Source organism: Anopheles ziemanni, chromosome 3 (genome assembly GCF_943734765.1).
Source record: "Anopheles ziemanni chromosome 3, idAnoZiCoDA_A2_x.2, whole genome shotgun sequence".
In the NCBI taxonomy this organism is placed as follows: Eukaryota; Metazoa; Arthropoda; class Insecta; order Diptera; family Culicidae; genus Anopheles; species Anopheles ziemanni.
The window spans coordinates 96,656,333-96,682,178 of NC_080706.1; the positions used below are offsets into that span (position 1 = coordinate 96,656,333).

Here is a 25,846-nt window from a genome sequence, read left to right on the forward strand (position 1 = left end):
GAATGTTTAACTAAATCACTTCGTTTGCCACCGACAGGGTACGCGGTACGAAGCCATAACGGTTTTTTTAGGTAGGGAAGTAGAGAAAAACGATTCCCTTATATGGATAATGAAATCAGGCACCCACAAGGACAGGCACAGGATGATTGGTGGAAAGTATCAAAAATGGTAGAAATTGAATGGAAAGGAGTCATTTATATTGTTCATGAAATCGATGATATCCGTTGACGGACAGCAATAGCAAAGGAGCGACGAAACGTATGAGGAAGTGGTGGTGCGTGTGAGACATACCTTTCGGAACAGAGAGAAAAGTGGGGAGGGTATTATTGGAAGACGGCGGAAGAAGAATCCTCAAGTGAAACCATTTGTATAAAGATAAGTAAAAAAAGCAGCATTTCTTCAAGTAAGTGACATAATAATAAAGTTGGAAGAAAGAAAAAATATAAACAAGGCAAACATGGAAAGATAATTACGAAAAATAAACATTAAAGCGAGTGTACCATCATATTGAGAGCAGCAGAGAGGGTTAATAGAGGGTTATATCTAACTAGCGCGGCCACAACACAAACAACAAACGCTTGGAAGAGTTTAAGTGGGGGAGAGATAGTGGATAGTAGTAAACATGAACCGTTTCGGGGCGAACAAGAAACAAACTAATAATAACACCAGATATTAAAAAATTAATCAACGATGCGAGTCGATATGAAAATACCAAACACATCGATACGAGAAAACGAGATTCGGTTGAAATTACGAAGGCAGGTAAGCTTCACCTTTATTATAGCAATGAAAACCTAACGAAAAAAAAATGTTGGTACTGTGGTAAGATGCAATATCCTGATTCCAGTAAGTTGATTATATTATTTCCCATTCTTAAACGCCATTCCGTCCGCTTCCGGCCCGTTCTGAAGCTTTCCTTCGGAAATTTTCCGCGATGTACCGCCAATATTTACTGCGAATCTTGTCGTGCTGGTTAGCCATCGATTCGCATAGGTCCTGCACCTTAACGTGATACTCTTCGGCCTCGGCTGGATTACCACCGGATGCAACAATATCGAAGTACTTTTCCTCGTACAGATCGACCAGAAAGGCCAGCAAGTACGGCGAACGAATGCCATCGTTGTAAAGATCCTCGCAGAAGTCTACCACCGTTGGAAATTGACCAAGCTTACCGGTACCTTGCTGCAACAGTCCTCGCAGGAAGTTCCAAGGGCTCTCGTTGTTTTTAATCAAACCCACCCTGGTCATGACGTAGTTCACTTCGCGCTCGAGCACCTCTGGTGTGAAGCCACCGTGTTTGAGCACGAAAAATCGCTCGTTCCAGGCGGAATTGTTGCGCATGTCCTCGGAAATGAGCCGGTCGACGTAGAAAAGTTCATTATCGAAGAGACTGGAAGCAATGTTAATAAATAGAAGATTACTCAAAAGGAAGGTAAGCAGCGTATGCTTATCACTACATGGATTGTGTCACGTAGCGCAAGGAAAGTAAACATAATTACAAGCAACACGTTCTACGTACTTGTAATTTTTTATGACCCACTGCCGATGTTGCCAGGCGTGATAGTTCTTCGCATCCATATCCAGTATGCTCTCGGTAAGGGCCAGCTCACTCGAGGGGTCATCCAGCAACTCGACGATAACGCGCCTATGGTGCCAGACTTGATAGTTTTTCGGATTTTCAGCTATCACGCTCCCGATGTATGATAATTCTTCGTAAAGGTCGGAATTCAGTGCCTTCAGTATGTCTCGTCGGTACTGCCAGACGGTATAGTTAGCGGCATTCAGTTTAGCTGCATCTTTCGTAAGCTCCAATGCACGTTCCGATTTTTCCTGGCGCGACATGATCGCCCGCAGGTATCCATAAACGTCTCTGACTAGAAGAACGAACGGAGAAATCAATTGATTAGTTTGCCTCGAGTTTCGTACTATCGGTTCATTAATGCACTTACATCTTTCACTATATTGAATCATCACGACCGGATTTTCTCCATCATCCTGCGGCAGTGGTTCGATATCGGACCATTCGGGACGTTGCGAGTACAGCACCCAATCGTCGGAAAAATCTTCATCCGAGCTGTTACCGTCTGCCATAGTGATACCTTTTATCTACTGCGGAAGTTTGAGCTAGGAACTGTGGTCGTTTTTGGTCAGCAGAGAGCTATTTATGCAGAAATTGGTCCTTACGGCAGATAATTCTAACCAAATATCGGATGAGAACTGACAGAAACTAAAGTGTGACCAAGGTTGCTAGATGGATAATCAACTGAATAGGTTCCGATGGAATTAAAAGGTAGTAACCTAATGATTAAGTATTAAATGCATCGGGAATAATAAAGATTATTTATTCACGACGCAACTTTTCCAGATATTTCAAATAATTGTATAAAACAAAAATAAACATTTGAAATCACCTTGGTTTAAGTCAGCCAGTTTGTCAGCGTACTACTGTCAATTCGATGTCAGATTGACATATTCCACTCGATAGATAAATTGGTTTGAGAGAATGAGACAGAAAGCTCCTTTCAATCATGCATGTTGAAGCGAGACCATCAAGGATCATACGATTTGCAGCTCACACGTCAAATAGCAGTCCCATCGACAAGAGGTGCTTGTGGATTTGCGCGAATAATACCGAGTACGATTTCGCTGGCGGTAAAGTTTTGGTTGGTGCATGGCATCCAACTAGTGCATAAAACTGATCATACATTATTCACAGCGCAGTGCATCGAAAAACCCCAGTTTTGGTTGTTTTATACGGTTGATTCCGAGCGGGTGGAGTGGGGTAGGAGTGTTGGAAATAGTGCTTTTCCACGAACCCCCCGGATGAATCACGAATACGGTGGAGAAATTTCGCACCGTTCGGCGACGCTGCGAGCAATTGTTTCGCAGCACGGGAAACAGTGAAAAGTGTGTACTACTTGCAAAGGTTGCCGGAGGCCTTTAGTGACCATTCGACACGTTGCCATCATCGAATTGGCATCCGAATTAGCTTGTTTCCGGAAAAGTGAATCTACAAATTGTCAAGTTGGCCCCGGGGCGGCGATTGTGATGTGCAAGTGATGATAGAGGTCGTGAAAGATTGGTGAAATTTTAGAAAAACCAGCCTAACGAATTCGTCGGTATTGCAAATAGATTACGCCAATCGGTGGCAGTGAAAATAAGTTACAACAATGTATTTCTACAAGCAAAAACTGCTGCACCCGGTGCAGCTGAAAAAGCTGGGTGATCACAAGTATTCGTGCTCGAACGTCAGCCTGATGGATCCTTTCCTGCAACCATGGTGGTGCTGGCTCGTCGCGAAAGTACCGATGTGGTTGGCACCAAACCTCGTCACCATTGTCGGACTGATCATCAATATCATCACCACACTTATTCTGATCTAGTAAGATTCTTTCCAATGTTACACGTACAAGTTTCATTCTCTATTCCAGCACAATGTTTGACTATGCGGGGGGTGTGAAACATGCATCCGATTCCTTCACATCGCAGCCACTCGGAACCGCTTTCTCACACAAGTGATGTTGAAGGGGGCAATTATGTAATTTCGCGATACACTCCGTCTTCTAGCATTCATCTCCTCCTGGGAAGAGTAAGATAGGGAATTTTAGCAGATAGCAAAGGCTAAAAGGTAGACAAAGAGAGATAGCTACTGATACGTTGGATGCGCAATAGAAAAGTAAACGTAGTGAACCACTTCAATCACCCAACAATTGTGGCAGCCCCACACTTAGCAGGGAGAAAACACTTTTTAGCACCGTCATTGTTCAACGTGCGAGATGCTTGAACGACAAACTTCACGTCATTGCTTTCCCGGAACCAACCTAAGATGTACTTCATTGCGTGTAGTTTTTTCAAGATACGCAAATGTCGAAGGCGCTGAACATTCCGGGACCTTTTGGGTGGAACGGTAAAATCATGCGTGTCGGCATGTTTGGCATTCGTGTTCACATCGGCCGGCATTTGGCCGACTTTGACATTGGCTTGGGGTGGTACGAATAAAGATTCCACGCACATTCTCACAACATGCTTTGCGAAACGAACCAGCAAATTCGTCGTCATGGAAACGCATCGGTTTTTGGCCGATGGTATTAGCGAACGCAATGGTTAGCATCTCCACGGTTCTTTATTTATGTTTCTTTTTCATGTGTTGCTTCCTACGCCGGTTCAGTACAACAATTAAGGATAGAAGACATTACCTTTTGTGCTAAGAGATAAGCTGCCATGTCCCGAATGTATCTCACATGAAAAAGTTCACATAAGTATGTGAATTACATTATTTTACAACATTTACTACATTTTGTGCAGCAGAATACAAAAGAGTAGTGCACGTTTGTGACTGCACATTTTCAAATACTATCTGTGTCTTTTTAACTTGTTCCCTGTTCCCCCCACAGCTACAGTCCCAATGGACGCGAGGAACCACCAAGGTGGGCTTCTGCCATGTGTGCTGCCGGTCTCTTCATCTACCAGAGCCTGGACGCGATCGACGGCAAGCAGGCCCGTCGAACTAACTCATCATCCCCGCTCGGCGAGCTGTTCGATCATGGCTGCGACTCGATCTCGACGGTCTTCGTAGCCCTGTCGGCGTGCATCTCCGTCCAGCTGGGCTTCTATCCGCGCTGGATGTTCTTCCAGTGTTTCTGCGCCATGACGCTCTTCTACTGTGCCCACTGGCAGACGTACGTGTCCGGTACGCTACGCTTCGGTCGGATCGACGTCACCGAGGCGCAGTGCACGATAATCGGTATCCACATGATATCGGCCGTTTTCGGTCCAAAGATCTGGATGACGAAAGTAAGTTCCTCTCCGCCGGGCATGCGGTTCGGTGTCGTTTTTTATTTTTCTATCTTTTCAGCCTGAACCGAGACATTAGAAATGTCTGGGAAATAGAACAAACCTCTGCCGTGCTAGCATATTAAGAACCCAGACGATTTTCATGGATCTGAAAGTGATGCTGTTTCAAGGAAATGTGCCAAAGGATGTAACATCGTTAGTTACAACTTGAGTACACAAATTCACTGGTCATTAAACGGTATCTACGAGATAGATTGCAGGCCAGTATATAGTGTTCTGTACTCGTATTGTACTGATGGCATGGCATGATAAGTCGTACGTGCAATTTATTAGTAACAATTGTCGCCGGACAACTATTTTTTGCCCTAGAATCGTTACTCCACGGTCTAGGCCACTATTATGATATGTTGCCCAGAATGGGACCTAGAGCGGAACGCAAATTGCTTCTCGTTTTTTTTTCTTTTTGGCAATCAAGCAGATCGAGTTAGATCGCTTTAAGTGGAAACCCAGAATTACGACAGCTCGAGTGCATCGGAGTCATGGTGCATATATATTTTTCGCTCTTCTGTTCACCCAGTTCTAAGGGGCCGGGTACGTGTTTCGTACACTGAATCAACAAAAACCGGCATTGCACTTCTGTTTGCATTGAACTGAATGTTGGTTGTTTTTTTAAAGAAACTCCGCGCGAGCACATGGCGTGATGTTGATGGGCTTCCTGTTGTTGCTAGTACCGACGAAAAAGACGGCTGCATCGGTCCGGTCTCTGTTTGGCGTTCGTTCCAGAGCAGAACAACGACGTGCCATGGGTTCCAAAGTGCAAAGCTGCTGAGCAGAAGAAACCCGTATCACAACATACGCGTGGAAGCCGTTGCGATCGTGGATTTACACAAACTCGTACAAAGATTATGCGGTTTGCGAGGGGCGAGACGAATTTCTTCGCCATTCCTTCACAACGGTGTGCCAGTTTGTTATGTCAGATTTTTTGAATAGTTCTTATCAATAATGTCCATACATAAACACGCGTTGTGGCGCTGGTCGATATGATAAGAGCGATAGGGTTTGAACTACAGGAGGAAGGGAAAACGCTCCTTCATTTTTACAATGCCCTGGGCCAAATACACCATTTCAAATTGTACGATTGTCGTTGTCTAGAAAGGGGTGTAGATTGGTAATTTCTTATCTACATACGTTTCAACGTTACGATGCCGCACCTAATTCTGTTGCTCTGACCGTAAAAGTTAGCTAATCGATTGGTTCCTTGTTTAATTGACCTTACGTAAAACGGAAGAATTAGTACCGCACATTTCTCTTAAAATGCTTCCACTTTCCTCCGAAACGAAGCCCTCCTTGAATCATGCTTGTTTTCTTAGGCCATCGATGGCTACTTTGATGCTGTTCGATGCAAAATTAGTTCATATCTTACGGAAATGCAAACCACGTGTTACTTGATCAACCACGTGCTATCATACGTTCATGAAATTGTAATTTCCTCTATCTCCCTATTCATTGTCGCATTTTTCCTGCTCTTGAAATAATGACCACGTTTTCCTTACGTTTGAAACCCATCTCTTTTCCGTCACGAACCTGTTCCCCCCTGTGCCGTGTGTGTCTGTGCAGATCTTCGGACAGCTCGAGCTGTGGAGCTCGATGGCCATTATGACCATCCTGTGCGGTGGCTGGTCGCTGATGCAATTTTGTGCAGTGATCCGTGCGGGCGGCGTTGGTAAAAACGGATCTACGGTCGCCGTAAGTGTCGCCTTTCCTCCATCCCTCCATTGGAGGGAGAACCACCATTGTCCTCCACCAGTCCATCCAATATTTTTTCTACTGTCAACCATTATTAAGTTCAATTTCAATTTACCTAAACACCAACTCCTTCGATTTTCCTAACGATTGTTTTGTGCCATCTTCTTGCTGCCAAAATTGCAATTCGTCTTTGTTTTAGCATGAGTGATCGTCAAAGATAAAAAAAAAACCCCTATATTACCGAACAGGAGATAGTTTCGGCCTTTTGTTGTATCGAACCGATTTTTTAAAAGCAGACTATGGACAAATACAGCTGGAAAAAAGATTGAATCTCTCGACGACCGCAAGACTATAAGACATTCTTTCCACGAACGGTACAAAACTAAGCGTACCTTTTCACGCCATGCGTTTTCCTAAACTATGTCTTCGTGAAATCGCGCATGAACTAAAGTAACATTAATTAGCATGAACCTATTTCGGTGTGTTGTTGAGTGTGTGTATATGTTATTGGAAAAAGAGTTGGATGTCTACCAAGGAAATGTATGTTGTTATGTGCTACTCCCACTGGGAGTGCAACGTGAAAGGTCCCTTCTGATGTCCTTGCATGCATAGGAAGCTGCGTGTGTGTATGCCTAGAATGATGCCCATCTTCTGGTGGACCGTCCTCAAACGTGACCAACGTAATCCGGGCGGGAATGTTGTGGAAGTGTTCGCCTGAACAATTCATATTGGAACTTGCTAACAAAAATGTATTCGCTTCTGTTGTCGCTGCTGTGATTACTTTTTCCGTGTTTTGATTGTAAAATGTAACATTGATCGTATCCTTTTTATTTTTCTTCTCGTTTTCTCTTGTATCACTGTCCCTTTTCTACTACATTTCCATCTTCTTTTCCTGTTACGTGTGTGCCTGTGTGTACTTAACCTACGTTATCGATTGGAACCGATATCTCTTGTCAACCCGGATGGCCCCGCGCGTCTCTAACGGTCCTCTGCACCAACCAACCAACCAACCCACCTTCGATCTCATCTCTCCAACATCATGTACGCACCACCTCTTCTCCGTCGTCCACCGCACCAGATACCGCTGACCGGTACCACCTGCAACTATGCCATCTGCGCTGTCGTTACCTTTGGCTTCGTGCAAATGTTTGTCACCTTCTGCCAAACGTTCCGGGCCGGTGGGGTCGGCAAAAATGGTTCAACCGTTGCTGTAAGCGTTACTACACACGTTCTCCTCGTTGTTTACCACTTACCCTGTTCCTCTAGTAGCTCTAGTTCTTTTCTGGTCTGGTGTTTCTACTTGCAAATTCCTAGTTTCCTCCCATCATCTTAACTGTTGTTAATCCATGCCTCTCCTCTCTTTAGTTTAAATTACACCATACTCTAACCTCCGCGCAACTCAAACTGAAGAGCTAACAAATCTGTCTTAGGGGTGTGTTTCAAATGCAGCCTCCAAACAAAACGATTATTACATTACTGTGCGGCGTATGCCTAATCTACGTGTGGTAGGTTTCGTATTATTTTGTTTGATTTTCCGTCGCTCGTTACTACGAACCTGGGGAGTTAATACAATCCGAAGAGTATGGGACTTTTCGCGCGTTTCGCCGTCCAATTTTACATTATATGCGCTTTCTTTTAATTAACATTTCTAGGGAATATGATTACTTCTTCTTATGTGCGATGATGTTACTGACCGAGATGGTATTTTTTTCTTTCTTCCTTTCTTTTTATCTAATTTCTCTACCGTTTGTTATTTTTTTCTTTTCTTCGTAATCCCTCTTCCGCGGACCCCGTTCTATGTCGGTTCTCTCTCTCTCTCTACTTCGGATCTTTACTTTCTCCTTCCATGTTTGGCTTGCTGTAACGAAATCGGAAATCGGCTACGACTAACTTAAATCCAAAATTACTTGCGATAACAAACAAAAATTATAAACAACTAACCCAACCACCCCCAACCACCTTCTGCAACAACAACAACAACAACTATTACTACAACAACAACAACAACAACAAATACTTCTACTACGCAATCGACGCAGCTTCCTTTGATGGGTGGTATCGACATAAAGACGGTTCCACTGTACTTTGCCGTGTTTGTGTTCGGCTTGATGGCCTATCAGAACTCGGCCGTTATCTTTACCGGTGGCGTGGGCAAGAATGGATCTACTGTTGCTGTAAGGCCACTAATATATGTGTGTGTGTGTGTGTGTATGTGTGTTTGTTTGTGTTTAGTTTGTGATTGCTTGCCACATGGTGTGTCCTGTGCGTGTGAGGCTTTTTATTTCCTTATGATAAACATGCTATGGTAGCAGGATTTGTCCGTGTTGCGCGTTAATCTCTATCTGAATGCTAAACATTTTAGATATCTCTGCCTAATTGTCTTGCCCCCTTCCCTCTTCCCTTTCCTCAAAGCTACAAATGTAACAAATGTGTCCATTAAATAAACCGTGCTAGCGAATAGTCGTCGTGTCTTGCATCGGAATCGGAGGGTTGATTGATATTTATTCAATTCGCGTAAAGTAATTCAATTATCAACTCATCCCCGGAACCGACACTATGAAGTGGACCATCTTCCTTGACCCTTTGGCAGGCTTGTCTTGATCGAATTTAAACCTACAGCATTGGCATGAGACAACTTATAACTGAAGACAATTCTAAACCCAATAGTAACTCCTGTAATAATAGCTTTTAACTTGCGATAAATTTAACTGGTAAATTCCCCGGTTTTGCTTTCCCGTTTGCAATAATGGTTTGTGGGAAAGGTGGTGTAATTTGATTGGCAAACATTTGACAACAGCTTCACAATCAATCGACTGGTGAGGAAAGACGAAAATGTGACAATATTGTACACTAGCCTTAACAGTGAGCAATGGCGATTGATACCACCGTTGGTAAATGGTATCTGGAATTGGCATTAATTTGAATTTGAACTAACCATTTTTGAGTGCAAAACATAACGATCATCTCATTCTTATCCATCAAATCTAACCACACAAAAACAAACCCAATCTAACGTCTCGAAAAAAAAGATATGATAAAACTGGCAATTGGCTCAATATTTTCAAACATAGTAATACAACCTTTGGAGTTGTTTTAGCAAAACTTGACAAAAAAAGGAAAACACAATAGAAATTGTAAGAAGTAATAGAATATCTCGATCACATTTAAGTTCACCGATATTTTTTTCCCAACCGTCTTATTAAGTGTACAAAATTTTCGATAATAGATTTATTGTTTTATTTACTGTGATAATTCGTTGTAAAATGCCAGCATCAGATTGTGTTAACTAAATCTGTAAATATCACTTTGCTTGTTTCTCATTCTTGTTGATCTCAGTTAAGTTTTCCATTTCCATCCTAGTTAAACATTTTTAAGTTTCCATATTATTTTTGTTTTCGTGTTTTGCTAGAACAACCAACCATATTGCCTACCTCCTCCCTCACCGCTACCACCCTTTTGCTACAATAATCATTATTGTACAAAAAGTAACAACTTCATGTAACAATACCCCCTGTGCTCCTTCTTTTCACCGCTCAAAAACCCTTCTAATCCTGTTGCACACCGTCACGGTCGTCTCTGTTGTGTGACGTCCCTTTTCTTTCCCTATCTCTATCCTCCTTCCTCTGATCCGGAATTCGGCTGGATGTCTTCGACTAATGATTTTTTTTTCTCTCCGCTAATCATATCGGAAAACAAAATACATGTACCTCGCATACCTACCATGTACGCAAATCTCAGGGCACCAGCGTCCTGTCACCGATCATCCCGTTCCTGTTCGTAGTCGTCCCTGCGTACGTCATCTCGCAAAAGTCGACCGATCATATCTACGAGAACCATCCTGCGCTCTACATCATGGCGTTCGGTATGATCACGGCCAAGGTGACCAACCGACTCGTGGTAAGTAAGGAATATGCCATCGACGACGTTTTCATCGTGGTGTTGTACGATGTTGTTATTTGATTCCATTTCATTTCGATCGATTATTAGGTCGCCCACATGACCAAAAGCGAGATGGAGTACCTTGACTGGGGACTGATTGGACCTCTGTGTCTGTTCCTGAACCAGTACTTCAACTGCTTCCTGCCAGAGTACTACGTGCTGTGGTTCTGCTTGCTCTGGTGCACCATCGACCTGATACGATACTGCGGTCAGGTAAGAACTGACTCTCATTCTTCGCACACGTTCGCCTTTTATTTCACTAAACCCTTTTTTTGTAGGTGTGTCTGGAGATTTGTGATTATCTGAAGATTGAACTCTTCCGTATTCCCTTCCCACCGAAGCCGGTTATGACATCACAAGGTACGAACCCTGCACAGCTCCATCCTCGCATTAATGAAACCAAAAACGGTACGCATTGTATGCTAACCTTTAACACCAAACCAACAACCGTGCAACAACAACAACAACATCAGCAGCCATCCTCGGGCCCGCAGCAACAACAGCAGCAACAGTCGATCAACAAAAAGCAAACGCGTGCTGGCAGTAAAAAGCACGGTTCCCATCAGTAGACTGATGGTAGCACGGGAAGAAAGCGAACGCGCTACGTTTAGCAGGACGAGAATTCTTGGAAGGGAGGGAGGGAATGGGGAAGAGGGCATTTTGGAAGTATCTACACAGTGAAACACCAACTAACGTAGCATTTGAAGCAACACATAGGTGCGCTATTTGGTTAGGGCTTTGGTAGAAGATTCGAGCTTTACAGAGAACATGATTCAATTTTTCGTTCCTGTCGCAAATCAAAGGAGGCCGGTGAGCGATTTGCAATCGTGTACGAATCCTTTGAGGTCCTTACTATGTTAATCCGCGTTTATTAGCTGGTGTTGGGAAGCATCTAATATGTTGCTTTTGTTACCAATATTACGTTATGCTTAGCTCTTGCTTTTTTTTTTCTCTTCTTTTAAACATTTTAGTATTTACTCCGGGACTATTCTATGATCAAGCGTAACTTACTTCTATAATTCGATAGAATTTAAACGAACCATAACTAGCTGGTGGTTTAATAATGCGTTGGAAAAGAATGGTGCGTCAAACAATATCTTCTTCGCGCTGTTTCTAGCAATCATCCCAAAGCGTGGAGGACAGGCGGAACTAAGGAGAGGCTCACCTGACGTGTTGTTAATTTATGTTCCATTTATCGTAAAATTTCCATCACCCACACCTCCCCATCTTTGCGCGGCTGTTCCTTTTTGTCTCGTTGGTGCTGATTCTCTCTCCCCCTCCACCCCTCTACCCACCCTCACCCACCTCATTTTGTTAGTAATGGCAAGTCTTTCGTGTGAGAACTTTTAATATAACCTCGTCGTCGGCTAGTATAGCACAAGGCCCTTAGTTAGTACTAAGACGCGCCGTTGAAAATGCCTGGTGGATGCTTCCGGTAAGCATGGAGTGTGGACCGGTCGGGTGTGAATGTAATTATGTGTGTTTGAAGTTAAATGTGCAACATGACACATTACGGAAGTTAGGTTGCCGAATAGGGGCAACTTAATAAAGCGAAGGGAGTAATATTTTTGTACAATACACTTTTTAACGGACACAGCGGAGGAAGGATTTTTGAGGATGCGGAAGAGAGAGAGAGAGAGAGAGAGCTCATTTTCTCTTCGGACAGCGCTGCATCACGAATTGTTGGAGGGAAGGTTGTGCCGTAGGAAACGCGTACGTTTTGTAAATGGTTGTGCTCGAACTGAAATCAACAAGTATAAATGATAATAACTGTATATCTATGTATGCTAGTTTCAGAATGTAAAATATACCTAAGATTGTTGGATGGAGTGTAAGCGGGAACCGGGAGATGAAGGAGTACATCCCGGCTTAAGATTGGTGAAGGAGCCAAATGCAGCCGATTATAACAAATTTGATTGATAAAACACGTTTAAGTAACACTATGTAGCCTATGTGTCTCTTGTGTTTACGTTCCTAGAAATTTGGTTCAATTGGTTCAGTTCGTTTTAAAGGCGTCCAGTTAGCGGAAGTATGAGAGAAGAATTGAAGGACAATGATCAACGATAAAAGTATCGTAGCTTATCAACCGTGACATTCCATGTCATAAAAACGAACCCAAAGTTTCAGAAACCATGCTCAATGTTCAGAAGCTGCAGCAGCTTTGTTTTGTCGTAAATAACGCAACACGCTCGAGAGCGGTCCATGTTGATAACAACGGTGTGTGTGTGTGTCGGCTTCTGATAGAGCTGCAGAATGCAGCCGAAGGTTAGTAACGAAACTTGCCTCCAGCTGCTGCTAGTGGTCAGATACTAGCGGACGCGAATAGTTTGTTGTTTAATATTGTTAGGGTTTTTTTTCTTAACCTAAAACCACTTGTTCTAGAACGTTGGCAACTTTATTTTGGGGTTGCCCTAAACAAGTTTGTCGGTGTAGTTTCGTTGAAGCATGAATTGTGCGTGTGTGTGTGTGTGTGTCTGTGTGTCTTTATCCTGTTTTGACAATTTAAAACTCTCCTTTCTCGTTTTCTTAGCCTACTCTAACCTCTAACGACTTCTGTATTTTACTAATAGTTTTCCGAAACCTTATACCGATTGCTGTTTTCTATTCAATCTCTGTGTCTCTTCCTTGTTTCTGGCTTTATGTAGGAACTGTGTAATGTTTGTGTCCACTCGTAGTGTTTGTGTTCCCTCGTTTTGTTTGTTGCGTGCCGGTTAAGCGAGGAGTCCACAGGACGACGGAGAAGGAACAACGTGAAAGGCCGTTCGTTTCGTCCTCAATCAAGTCGTCATTGTTGTGTAAAACCGTTTTCTCCTCGTTAACCATATTCCTGGTCGTATTTAGAAACCGTTTTAGTTTGAAATCTATAATTAGTACTGGCGGAAGGCGGACCCGATAATCTTCTTTTCTGTAATAATCTTTATTGTCCTTTTCTTTCTTCTCTTTTCTTTCCCGTTCGCGTGCGTGTGTGTTTTGGCGGACGTTGTGATATGATATCAAATTAACGGGACGGGTAGACTCGGATGATCAGCTGCAGCAGCAACAAGAATCGACGTTGAACAACAACAATCGACGATCGTATCCGACGACACCGGTCCGAAACCTAACCGTACCATCTTCCATGGGTCCCCGGTCGGTCTCGGAAGACAGCTCAAGCCCGCAGATCACCCCAACGTCTTCGCCCCGCAAACCACACCGCGTTTGAACCGCCGCAACCTCTGTCGAAAGGATAGGAATTGTTGTACGAAGCTTGCCACACACACTCACATATATATACACGGGATGCGGATTATTAGTTGTGTAATACTCGTCGAAACAACCAACTGTTAGAGGTTTAGAGCTAGAGAAGGAGAACCAATTAATCCCATTTTCCTACTCAACAACCCTATGTGCTACCCGTTACCGAGAAAACCTTATCACTCCGAACGAACGTGTGATGGAGGATTGATTTAGATAGAGTATTTTTTTGTTGTTTTGTTTGTGGTTACGTTATTTTCTGCTTAAACCACCCCGGGCCGATAGGACCTGTTTCTACGTGGGACGGACGCGGGCCTTAGCTGTACAGAGACGAGACGGCATCACAAAGTCTTTAGGGCCATTTAATAGGAAACGGATTCATCTCCTATCAGGACGGTGTGGACGTCTGCCAAATGTTGTTGCGAGAAACACGTCGCTTGGATTGGGGGGCGTAGGGAAGAAATGGAGGAGAACAAAAAAAAAGACAATGCAATATAGGGGAGAAGTGCTTTAGTCCGTAGTAGAGTAACAAATTAAGTCACAGACACAGGCCTTTGTTTGGCCGGGATTCGCGCCAAAACACTGTGGCTGCGAGAATTATGCGAGAGTGTGGAACCTTGGTTTAAAATATATATATTTATATTAGAGCGCTAGCGAGAAAGGCGACGGAAAAAACCTAAGATAGACAAATGGATAACGAGCGACGCATGAGTCTCGTGGAGTTGCGGTTAAAATAAATATATGATATGTAAAAGGTGATAACTACAGATGAACCGAACCGAGCCAGAGGCGTACATTTGAAATACATTCCGAACGAAAGGAACAAAAGTTTGGGGATAATAAAACGATTTATTTCGCTGCGAAAGTGAAATGGCTAAGGGCAAGTTACACACAGGGTGGACCAGTGCACTTTCGTCGCTTGATAACACGTGGCGGACATGGTTGGCCACCGTTGCGTGGCTGAGTGACGATCGTCCGCACACGCTCCGAACGCCCCGTACCGCAGGTTACCGAGCAAGCGCTCCAGTCGGACCAATCGGAGAGCACACAATCGACTGGCAGCGTGTCGTAGGGGTTTGTCCTGGGTCCCTCCGTGGGATCCTCTCCATCCACGTCGTCGTGGCGTGCGGAAAGAGTCACCTTGCACGTCTGCACACAATCGTCGGCAGTGAGAAAGTTGTTCCGGTTGCCACGGCATCCGCCGTAGAAGAATGGGACGCAGGTACCCTGGTTGGTATCGTAGGCGTAGCGCTGGTAGCGACCCCGACACGGACCCGCCTCCGGCAGCTGGGAGCAAATCTCCTGCGCAGTGAAGGTGTCGTACAGGCAGTCAGCTTTGTCCGTGCAGGGACGCTGCTGGTTTAACTCGATCCGGTTGCGGCAATACTCCTGATCCGCCGGAGATAATAACAAGAGGCGACTACGTATCGTCACCCCCTTGCCGCAGGTGGCACTGCAAGGACTCCAGTCACTCCACGAGGTCACCGGACACAGCGGATCCGGGGCTTCCATCTCGGTAATGGAGCATTCCGGTTGCATGCACTTCTGCTTTTCCACTACAGAGGGTTAAAACAAAAATGTTATCACACAAGAGGACAACCACCACCACGGTGAGAATGCTTACCAACGCTGATGTGAGGACACTTCTTTCGACCCATGTGCTCGATGAACGTGCGCGTTCGCATGGTGACCCCGATGCCGCAGCTAACCGAACACTCGGACCATTCGCTCCACTTGGTCGTGCGGCAAACGCCAACGCCCTCTCCGTCATCATCCACATTCGCCACCGACTGTCCCACATCCTCCGAGCTCAGCTCCCCCGTTGCATCATCCCCTTCTGCCGCCGGCGCTCCACCATCAGGGCCACACTCCGGAACATCGGCCACACACATCTCCTTCGCGATCAACTGTCGGTTGCACTGGAACGTGGCCGCCTTTTCCGGCTGCAGGTACTCCCGGGTCCGCATCCGGATGCCCTTCCCGCACGTCACCGAGCACGGCGTCCACTCGGTGTAGCCCGTGGTCGCACACTCGGCACGCGTTTCCTCCTCGGTGTTTTCCGCCAGCTCGAGCACCTGCGCCTGCAGAAACTCTTCGTCGCAGTTCCGGGCCACAAGTCGCTCCCGGCGAATGTACAGCCGCGCCAGCGGGGTCATTTCCTTCGCTCGTGGATTGTAGAACGGAGCGCGCGGATCCTCCGGGTAGAGCGTGGTGATGCGGTGCATCCGCTCGCGTGGCTGCGTTTCCGCATTCGCGGACATGTAGCTGATGCCACTGTCCGTGCCAGCGTCCCACGGGTACAGATCGATGTCCAGCGACTCCGCCCAGGTACAGTCGCCCCGGCACAGATCTAGCCCGCTCACTCCGACCACCCAATCGGGTGACGGGCCAAACATGGATGCCAGCGAAATTTTGTGATGCTTCCGGTCGACACGGAAGTTCGACGTAGTGTTGGCGTTCACGCGCGGATACCACAAACCGGCCGCCTTTATGAGTGTCCGCAGGCGGGATCCCTTCGCCCGCAGCTCCTGCTCGAGCAACCGAACCGAGCCCCACTCGGCCAGCATCCGGAAGCCGTCGGTGGCGATGTGATTCTCACCCCAGAAGGAAAAGTTTGTCTCGTGCGACGCACCGATCACGTCCGAGAAGTGCGTCAACCAGATGGCAAACGGGTAGTCCTTCGGGTGTGTCTCATTCGACCATATGCCCTCGAACACGAACTAACGCGAAGAAGTGGAAAAAAAGCGATGAATATTGGGATATCCTTTCCTAAGCTACCAATGCCGGGCTACTAAGACCCCAAAAGACTCACGCTATACTTTGCCTCATCGCAGGCGCAACATTCACCCTTCTGTATCCGTGGTTCTGGTTTGTGCTCGCACAGGACGCGCGTCAGCGAACCGTCATCCGCGTACCAGTGCTGTTCGTCCTCAAACACCATGGCGGATATGGCCACACATCCCGAGCCGGTTGCCGGTGCGACCCACATTACCTGAATCTCCGACTTGGGGAAATCGTCCGCCTGGGTGACCGTGTTGACACACTGGTCGTGGAACTTGGTGAGCGAATCGCTGAACAGCTGGAACCGTCCGACCCGCTTCGGTCCGGCAATGAACGATCGGGCGCCATTTTTGGCGTGCGCCACCAGCGTGAAGTGACTAAACTGCTGCAGTTTCGCATGAGTTCGCGAGCCGACGATGAACACTGTAAGTAAAAGGGAATTGCGATCACTTACTTGGGGAGGGGTACGATATTTTGTTATTTTTGTCCACTTTGTAGCCAGAGAAAAGAAGTAGGCTGGAGCTACGACGTCACTAAAGCAAGTTGGCGGTGAGTTTCTTTTTTTTTCATTCACTATTAAGGTTTGTTCACACCGATTTTCTATTGAATGTAGAAATTTGTTTTGCTAAAACCTATTGTTTTTAGTCAATTTTAAAAGCCTTCCTCTACTCTCTCAGTTTAGTTTCAAATAATGTTGATAAGGAGCCCTCCGTTGGGAGTTTGCTAGTTTAAACTCATCTATGCTAGGGCGGGAATGCAGCACGTGGAACTTTAACCTCGTCCCATAATCTCTCGCTCGTTTGTGCTTCACCTCGCCCTTCCGCGACGATACTGCCCTCCGCTTCCTTCCTAAACAGACGGTTATTATTGCGGCTGCTGATGTAAATTATCAGCGATGAGCCAGTTCAGACACTCGGTACACCAGAATGTCCGCGGTGACGTCGTGTGCTCGGGTTCATCATGCAGCAATTAGACATTGCTTTTGCGTGCACTCGGTCAGAAGAATTCACTACTCCTGCGTCAGTTGCTGGGAATGTAGGTTTTAACGGACTTACGGTTGTAGATCTTCCCCGGTTCGTATCCTTTCGGGTCGTCCCGAATTGCCAGCCGGTAACCGTTGTCACCCGGTTGCTTCGGTGTTGTTACTGGCTGACCATCGAGCACGGGCACCTTACTGCACGCCTCCGAGAGGCCCACGAATGCAACCAGCAAGATGATCGCACCGACGACGGACCATCGACGAGGACGATTCGATGGTTCCATATGCGTCACTTATCAGTCCTTTACAGTCAGCGGGATGATCCACTCTCCTAATCCTATCTCGACAATCTCGAAATGGTGAACCAGCTTAAAGGGCGCACACACACACTTACAGCCAAGCACACACGGCGGGGGAACTTTCTTTCCGCTTGTAGTCCGTTTGCTAGCGCGGCTGATTAGTGACTGAAACGATCGTGACGGAAATGGTTTGGTTCGGATTGCGGATTATCAAAACCGAGCGGACCCCGGAGATGGTACGAAAAGGTAGGAGAAGTAGGATGATCCTTTATCTCTCAATGGTCTCGCGATCGTTTCCATCCCTCGTTCCGATGCACGGTGATGACGTATAGTGCGCACCCCGGGCACCCTAGATTCCGTGTGTATTTGTCCCTTTGGGAAGTGTGAAAGGTTGATAGTAAAACGCAACGAGCGTCCGACATTCTACAAGCTCCCTTCCTCCCTTCGCGGTGGTTTGTAGGATCGGCTTGTTTTTCTTCCCACCGACACAAAGTATGCAATCACCGATTAATGGGTAGAACAAATGAATCCAAGTAGGCATGTGTTTTTGTGTAAATGTGTGTTTCTTATTTATTCTTTTTTAATGTTGGCTTAATTTTATTGCTACATCCATAATGAGATGCCCTTTTGCGTAGAGATTTAGTAAGTAGAGAAAATGAAGGTTCAGCGACGAAATTACAATGGTAAACAAAAATCACATTAAATCATTACACAAAGAGAAGAATGTTAGAAAAAGTTTGTTCGGTTTAGAGATTTCCTTAATAGCACTTGAACCCAGGAAAACAACACCTCCTAGTTGTCCGAGACATTGAGATAGGTTTGATGGGACACTTAGTAGTGAATTAAAACGAGCAAAAAAATGTTACTAATCACAAAGATTTCCCCAAGATGGCTCCTTTGTGGCACCTTAAAATAGATTTTTATCCTTATCGCGTTGCTTGACTAGAAAAATGTCTGCTGGAATGAGCTCTCTCTCTCTCTCTCCCAATCTCTCTTTCAATATAGTAACTTAAAGAAAACCTCCAAGCCCAAAAACCAAACCATACGTTCGCTAACTGCAATTCCATGTTAAACTTTTAAGCAACGAATCAACTATTTCTCCCGCCCCTAAAAACACAAAATCACTAGCTTTTCGCCCTGCGTTGACTGGAATCGATCCAACGTTTTCGTCGTGCTTGGTGGCAGCTCGATGTTGTTTTCCTCTCTTAGAACGATCGATGGGATCAATCGCTCCGGTGCTCCGGATTATTTAGAAGGTCAGAATCGGTTGCTCTCGGTGGTCCAGTAGATCTGTTCGGAAAGATAAGCAGCTGTTAGTGTTGACTGATTGAAAACCCTTTGCCCTTCCATGAAGATCTTTTCACCCTTTGCTATGCTCCACCACGGCAGCGTCACGTAGGTAAGGAACGCATTCAAAGGTGTCGACTGTTGGCGACGGTTTTCCTTCCAGAAATGGAACGTTTGCGTAAAGCCTTTCGTTGTCCACAGCGGATTGTATGCGCCATCGTCGAGTTCTGTAAAAGAAAAAAGACATTGCTGTTAATGAATTGAGATCCGAGAAGAAGCTAATGATATGGTTAAGAGCAAACGTTCTACATGAAGCATACACGACATGGAAACAGCGACACACAGGACATAGGACATCAGCGTACAATATTAAACAAAAATTAAATGTACATAATGCTACTTCAAACCTTTATCCCCGTGGCCGCCGCCGTGGTGCCGCTTCGGGTGGTAGTCGCAAAGGTAATAGATGTTCGTCCCATCGGGCGTACGTCGCGTCGGAATGGTATCGATGCGGTGGTCGGCACCTTCCCGACCTCCTAAGATCGTTGGCCGTGCGTAGAAACTGTTGTAGGTTGGTTTCTTCATTTTCGGCAGCGTGGAACATTCCTTTTTTGCTCGCAAATCCTTCAGCGCCGCCCAAATGGCCCGATTGGAGAGTTCACTTTCGCTCGTCTCATCCGTCGTCGTGGTCGTCGTCGCCGTCGCCGTCGTCGTCGTGGTCGTTTCGTCGGGGTTGCCGTTGATGTCACGTTCACTAGTTGGTGGAACTGTCGGAGGCAACGTGCCTTTATGTTCCACTTTTGTGTCTTCGATGAACGGATCGGCGAGGGATTCCGGTACAGTTGACTTTTCTCGTTTCTTATCATCCTCTTTCAGGGATGTTTTGGGGTTTTCATCTTTGGATGATACTATAACTGAATCACTGGATTTTTTCGGACCACCGTCCGATTTCCGTTTGTCCTCTTTTGCAAAAGCCTGAGTTGCCGCAGAGGATGACTTGCTTCTTCGGTAAATCAAAGAAAAACGACTGCTAGTGCCATTGCTGGCAGCCCCTCGATGCTGATCCGTCGTAGTAACCCTTCCGTTTGAAGTGCGACGTTCCCGATGTTCTTTAATGTTTGCAACCGATACGGACATTGCCTTTGGCTGTTGGTGCTTTCCTTGGCGATCAGTGTTACTTGCATTGCTACTCGATCTGGTGCCAGTTCGTTCGGCAGGAAACTCTTCCTTACCATTGACGCGAATCAATTGCTTCGGATCGAGCGGACCGACGGCTTCCGGCTTAGCAGTCACCTCCTCGCCGGCTTCCGTCAGATCGCCACCACCGTTCAGTGAGACGGCATCGTCCGCAAGCTCGTATTCACCGTCCTCTGTGGCTTCCGTGGCACCGGCTGGTGGTCCTAAACTCGACGTGCTTCCCCCTGAACGGCCTCTTCTTCCGTTGTTATTATTGTTAATTGCATTGCTGTTGCTCGTGGTCACCTTTCCCTTGCCGGCGGGTTTTCCACTGCCTGCCTCAACCTCCGGTCCGTTACCGTTGAATCGTTTCGAGCGGAACACAGGCGTACTGAGACGCTTCTTTGGGCTTTGGGTAACCTTCTGACTATTGTCTCGCTTCTTCACCCCAGTGACATTCTGCGGCAAGACCTTTTTCTTCGTCCGTTCATCAATCGGTGCAGACGTACTGGGGGAAGATGTCCGCACCTTTGCCCCACCGGCAAACTCTAGCTCGCTCTCCACAATCAAAACATTCCGGTGCTTCATCAACGGCGAACGTCCCTTCGAAACGGTGGCCAAACAGGCTGGTGAATCGTGCAACTCGAGCGATTGTAGCCTTCGCTCCGTTTCGCTGCTGACGGACGCCATCATACGCTTTCCGTCTTCCCTGCGAACCTCTTGCTCCGCCGACTCACTACCGCACTTTGGACAGGGCTCGTAAACTTCCGACATCTGCATGGAGTCGGTGTCGGACCAACGTTTGCGCGTGCCAAAGCAACTGCAACAGTTGCTCGTCGACGTTGCGGTGCCGCTGCCGATTGATTCCGCTGGACGCGTTTTGTTCGTCGATCCTTTAAGTTCCGCTCCCTTGGACTGCTTGGATAAACTAGCAACAATATCGCCATGCGGTTGTGGCTTTGGAAGGGATTCGGTTCCCTGCGGGACTACTGTTGGTGGAAGCGTTGGTAGATTCGCGATGTCCGAGAAGCAGGAGGAAGCAGGACGATCTGTGTAGTTCGTGTACGTGTGTGTGTTTATATTTTCCATAAAAAATACCGCAACACGTGGTCAATTTGGGAAAAACGTAGGATGTTTCAAGATGGAATCGGTATCGTGTACAGGTGTTTTGTTTGTGTAAGAGAGATAGAGAGAGAGAAAAGAGAAAAGAGAGAGAAAATTATAAGAAAAACGAACAAGGATAAAAATCGAGCTCGAAAGCACGTCGAATCGTTCTATTCGATAGTGGGACCATAAGAGGTGGTTTTTCAGGGTTTTTCAGGGTTTTTAATTACTACAGCACATCGTTTTATTATCTAGCAGGCGGGCACTACTTTGAAGATAGTGGGATAAAACTCGTTGAATGGAGAAAGATGAGGATGGGGAATGAAAAAAAAAAAAACAATGACAAGGAACTAGGAAAATGGTAAAGGGCAGAAAGTAAAACAATTGCCATACAAGTTAGTAAATGAAGAGTTAGGTACAAAACGGGGGATGATGGGATAAATACAAACAGGAAGATGGTAAAAAACAAATATTCTTTCTTGGCATTTTTTAGTTAAAGCGATCGTCCTGCTTCCCCATGGATGGTATTAGTTTGCGCGTCATGCAAACCAAACACAAAACACGCTCTCGGAATGGGGGGGGATTATTTGGTTATTAGTGGTTTGTTCTCGGTCGCGATAGAAAAGCAGAAAAGCTCGGCATTTTTCCACATGACCAGTTGAAGAATAATCATATACAGTAGAGTTGGTCAAAGTAAGCGAGCAATACAGAGCAACGCATGCCATGCAGAGGAATAAGGTATCACAGGAGGCTACTTTCAAGGTGGACGGACGTAGAATTTTTCAAAATGTTGCCTTACGGAGTGCGAGAGTAGACCGGGCAATAAGGAAAAGTTGTTTTGCAGTTCATTATGGTTCATGATAATAAGTCGCATTCGAAAAGTTAAGTACGCAAAGGTTGTGGTAAACCATTTATGTTGTATGAAATGCACTGATCGTCTTCTATGAAAAGTATAGAACCGGGAAGAGATAGTATGAAAGAGACGATGAACGCGCTTTACAAGGAACGGTCATGGATGGACGATGTCCATGTTCTACGAAGCGTTTCTACAAAAGCGACATTGATCAAAACATCCAAACAGAATTAAGAAGAAAGTGGAAACGGGCGCCATTTCCAATCCGATCCGTCTTACCGTCGCGCAAATCACCAGCCTCGATTTCCGACACCTCGTTCGCCAGACAATCAAGCCCTTCGTTCTCCGACCGCGCCTTCGAGCCGCCGTAACCCGACGATCCATCGGTGGCGTTCTTCGTGCGCCATCCGTAGCGACTGAAGTTGTTTAGGTTGGCGCTCGGGTCGCTGAGTCGACGCTGGTGTCGATAGTTGTAGTACTCCTCACAATCTTCTTCCCATTCGGAGTCCCACATGTCGGTGGCACAGAACCTGTGGAGAGCGTGATTTAAAATTTCGTTTGCTCACATCATGGCAGAGGAATTTCCTACCCTGGCTCACTGGTGGGAGTTTCAACACCGGATCCTTTCGGTTTAGTAACGGCCATCTCGGCGTGTCCTTTGCCCTGTGGCCCCTTCATACGGACAAACTCGCAGCGAGTTTGCGGGCCGCCCGAACTGAACAACCCAAACGACATCCTTTGGGCAACCTTCGAGCCAAGGCTGGATTGCTATGAACGACACGAAGCGACAATCAAGGAGCGCCAGCAAAAATACACCATGACACCACCTACCCTAGCGTCGTAGACTCGCTTGAGTGCATCGTACCGGATCGAGCCGAGAAAGATCACCCCCTGCACGCTACCGTCACGATCGGTCGCCACCAGCTCCACGCACACCATCTCGCCGTCGCGCACCAGTATGTCGTGAAACACCTCGTCAAAGTTGTCCACCATGAAGCAGATGTGCGGGTAGGTAATCTCCTCGCTGTCGCCCTTGGTATCCATCTTCCGGCGGCTCGGTGAGGCGTACACTTTCTGCGAATGGCGTCGCAGTACCTGCAACTCCTTCGGCGACGTGCGCGTGCAGATCGCTAGCGTGAGCGTGTAGTTGAACTGGTGAATCACCAGATTGAGGTAGACGGTTTCCTCCCAGTCGACGTCCGGATCGCCGATCGGTAGCTTGCGCGAGTCCTTCCGGAACACTTCGATCTCTGTTTCGTACTTGGGCATGGCCCGCGATGACCCTTTGATGTGCTTTTTGCGCACGAAAAACAGCAGATCGTCGCAGTCGATGCTATGCTCCGGTTCGGACTGGAATAGAAAGTGGCGCACGAACAGGTCGGTCCAGTAGGTGGTTCCCTGCAATACGACAAATCCACCTTCTGCAAAAGAGAAAAAGCAAAAAATATTGTCTTTGAATTTAAAACCAGCAAACTTTCAGCAGGTTCACTTTTCATTAAATTGAAGTTAATCCGACCATTTTGCTATAATTCAGTCTACCTATGGACAAACAGAAAATATGGTTTGTTTGTGACTTCCATCTTCTTTTACAGGCGTGCATTTGATTAAAGGAAAAAAAACAACGTAAATGAAACCTGCACTCTTATGGTGCTCTTTTTATACTTCATTTCGGAACGGAATGATTTACAGCATCTCCAACTGGGACGAGCGGTGCACCAAAGATAAGAACAACTTGTTTACGTACAAAACGTTAAAAGGAAAAGTTTTTAATGGATGATCAAAATACAGACCTACATAAGCATTCTGTGAATTCCTATGAGGACCGACTGACTATCTCTACATACGCAAAAAGGGAAAAGTTTAGTAACCCTCTAATGGCCAACTATTTGGTAATAAGACGGCCGATACACTGACGAAAAATAAGTTTTTAAGTGTATTAATAATCTCCACTCAAAAAGAACGAATAAATAATTAATCTTTTTCGTTCTTTTCCAGACAAAACCGATGTGCTAGGCGATGTCCGTAACCAGTCGTTCTACTTAAACAAACATCATTCAACCGTCTGAAGGTGAGTCACTCTTTCAATTTGTCAAACAGAATAGATGAAAATCTATTCGGCCAGATGATTCGTTAATTATTTTACCTCATCTTCTGTTTAGTGACTAATGCAGTCCTTGCGGTTAATTTTTAAGTTCACAGTCACTTTTCAATAAATTTTAGTAAAAGTAGGGGAAAAATTAGGCCGCCTACTGCGTGGCGAAGGAAAATTGTTTGCAACGACAGCTATAATGAAATGTTCACAGTTCTCGTCTCTTCCACACGCCTTTCGCTAATGAGATTCAATGGCACACCCTTCGTGCGGGATTCGATTGGATCCTTAATTGAATTTTACATCATCCATTCTCTTTGTTCGTCCCGGGTTTTCCGCTACCAAAGTCCCTAATCAATATCTTCTCTAGTTACCCAATCGAAAGGACACGCCGGAATGCCCTCATTCTAGCGAATACTTCTCGTCGCAAAAGAATGTGCATAAAATTGCCGGTTATCATTGTTGTGGCTTTTTTTTGTTTTTGCCCGTGTACCGTTTGACATTTTGGAAAACTCCCTCGGGAAAGGACGACTTGGGACGAGCAAAAGGAAAGAAATGCGCATATTCATATCTTTGTATCCGTCATTCTCGTGGAAAATGCTGCCACAACTACATTGAAACGACGAGGTCGGCTCACTTTCACCTTATTCGCCTTCAAATGCATTCGAGAAGGAAAAATCGATAATCCTGCTAGGATAACTGGAAAAACGCAGTCGTCATGATTTTTGTTTTATCATTACGAACGAAGGGGAGTTTTTGGGGGTGGGAAAAGGAACTTACCATCTTTGAGCAGCTGCCGCATTTCTTTCGTCCGCTGGAAGTTGATTTCCTCCAGCAGCAGCTGGAGGGCTGTCTGGGGTGACTTCAGCATTGCAGCTGCTGCCGAACCACCCAGACTACCGCCAGCTCCCGTCCCTGCCGACATCATAAAGGCTCGCCGTTGGTCGTCCACAGTTGCCGGAATGTGCCGATGCGGGGGAAATTATCGATGAAACGAGCCCCGGTAAACGTTTTGCACCGAGGATCAAAGCCGTGTCTGAACCCGTTCACCTGCAGCGACCTTGCGAAGACACGTAACAACAGCCAACAGTCTTCATTTCATATGGGAATTTATACACGGTAGCTTTCCGTTGGTTACGGTTGGGAAGCCAAGAGAATAGCCATCAATTCAAGGCAATTATTCAAACAACATCGCTAGCGGACACTGGTTTCTAAAACCGTTCTATTCTTTAACAAGAGTTTTTGCGTACTACAATCCCGAAGCGAAGGACCTAAACTCAAAGGTTGTAATGTTTCCGGTAGTGCTTCAGCGCCTGACTGCCACTCGAGCTCCAGTGGTGGTGGTTAAGAAGTCTCGTAAGGCGATGCCGCTCTCGGTGCGATTGCGCAATTGCTTGACCGATGCAATAGTCACCACTTTTGTCATCCTCCGACCCCAAACTGCGTGCTGAGGCAGGCGGAAGCTCCAAACACTGAATCACATGCCGCGATTCTGGGCAGAGTGCACATAGGTAAACATAGCTTGCTTTTGCGTCGAAACAAACAAAGAGAAACATAGTAACTAT

The 25,846-nt window shown here is 46.0% G+C and overlaps 4 protein-coding genes across 7 annotated transcripts; 1 reads left to right on the top strand and 3 right to left on the bottom strand.

The window, feature by feature from the left end:
* Nucleotides 1-835: 835 nt before the first annotated feature.
* Nucleotides 836-2,132, bottom strand: LOC131287155 (protein farnesyltransferase/geranylgeranyltransferase type-1 subunit alpha). The gene is made up of 3 exons (XM_058316178.1): nt 1,950-2,132; nt 1,520-1,874; nt 836-1,390 (listed from the first exon to the last, which is right to left on the bottom strand). Exons 1-3 carry the CDS (start codon nt 2,089-2,091, stop codon nt 874-876), a joined length of 1,014 nt encoding a protein of 337 aa, XP_058172161.1. The 5' UTR covers nt 2,092-2,132; the 3' UTR covers nt 836-873.
* A 483-nt stretch (nt 2,133-2,615) lies between these two features.
* Nucleotides 2,616-13,681, top strand: LOC131289560 (cholinephosphotransferase 1). 4 transcript variants are annotated; one of them, XM_058318843.1, is made up of 7 exons: nt 2,616-3,382; nt 4,395-4,794; nt 8,580-8,714; nt 10,279-10,437; nt 10,528-10,692; nt 10,758-10,887; nt 13,494-13,681. In XM_058318843.1, the coding sequence occupies exons 1-7, from the start codon at nt 3,171-3,173 to the stop codon at nt 13,679-13,681; spliced, it is 1,389 nt and encodes a 462-aa protein (XP_058174826.1). In that variant the 5' UTR covers nt 2,616-3,170. The 4 variants fall into 4 exon arrangements, with proteins under 4 accessions (XP_058174826.1, XP_058174825.1, XP_058174827.1 ...); XM_058318842.1 differs by lacking the exons at nt 8,580-8,714; nt 13,494-13,681 and adding an exon at nt 6,412-6,540 and having other exon boundaries at nt 10,758-11,413; XM_058318844.1 differs by lacking the exons at nt 8,580-8,714; nt 13,494-13,681 and adding an exon at nt 7,619-7,750 and having other exon boundaries at nt 10,758-11,413.
* An 870-nt stretch (nt 13,682-14,551) lies between these two features.
* Nucleotides 14,552-17,757, bottom strand: LOC131286684 (spondin-1). Its single transcript, XM_058315671.1, has 4 exons — nt 17,550-17,757; nt 16,526-16,917; nt 15,338-16,433; nt 14,552-15,269 (listed from the first exon to the last, which is right to left on the bottom strand). The coding sequence occupies exons 1-4, from the start codon at nt 17,755-17,757 to the stop codon at nt 14,599-14,601; spliced, it is 2,367 nt and encodes a 788-aa protein (XP_058171654.1). The 3' UTR covers nt 14,552-14,598.
* Nucleotides 17,758-18,745: 988 nt separating this feature from the next.
* LOC131286297 (uncharacterized protein KIAA0930 homolog) lies at nt 18,746-25,234 on the bottom strand. The gene is made up of 6 exons (XM_058315230.1): nt 25,062-25,234; nt 23,024-23,613; nt 22,782-22,960; nt 22,472-22,722; nt 19,137-19,286; nt 18,746-19,062 (listed from the first exon to the last, which is right to left on the bottom strand). The coding sequence occupies exons 1-6, from the start codon at nt 25,207-25,209 to the stop codon at nt 19,022-19,024; spliced, it is 1,359 nt and encodes a 452-aa protein (XP_058171213.1). The 5' UTR covers nt 25,210-25,234; the 3' UTR covers nt 18,746-19,021.
* Between the last annotated feature and the right edge of the window lie 612 nt (nt 25,235-25,846).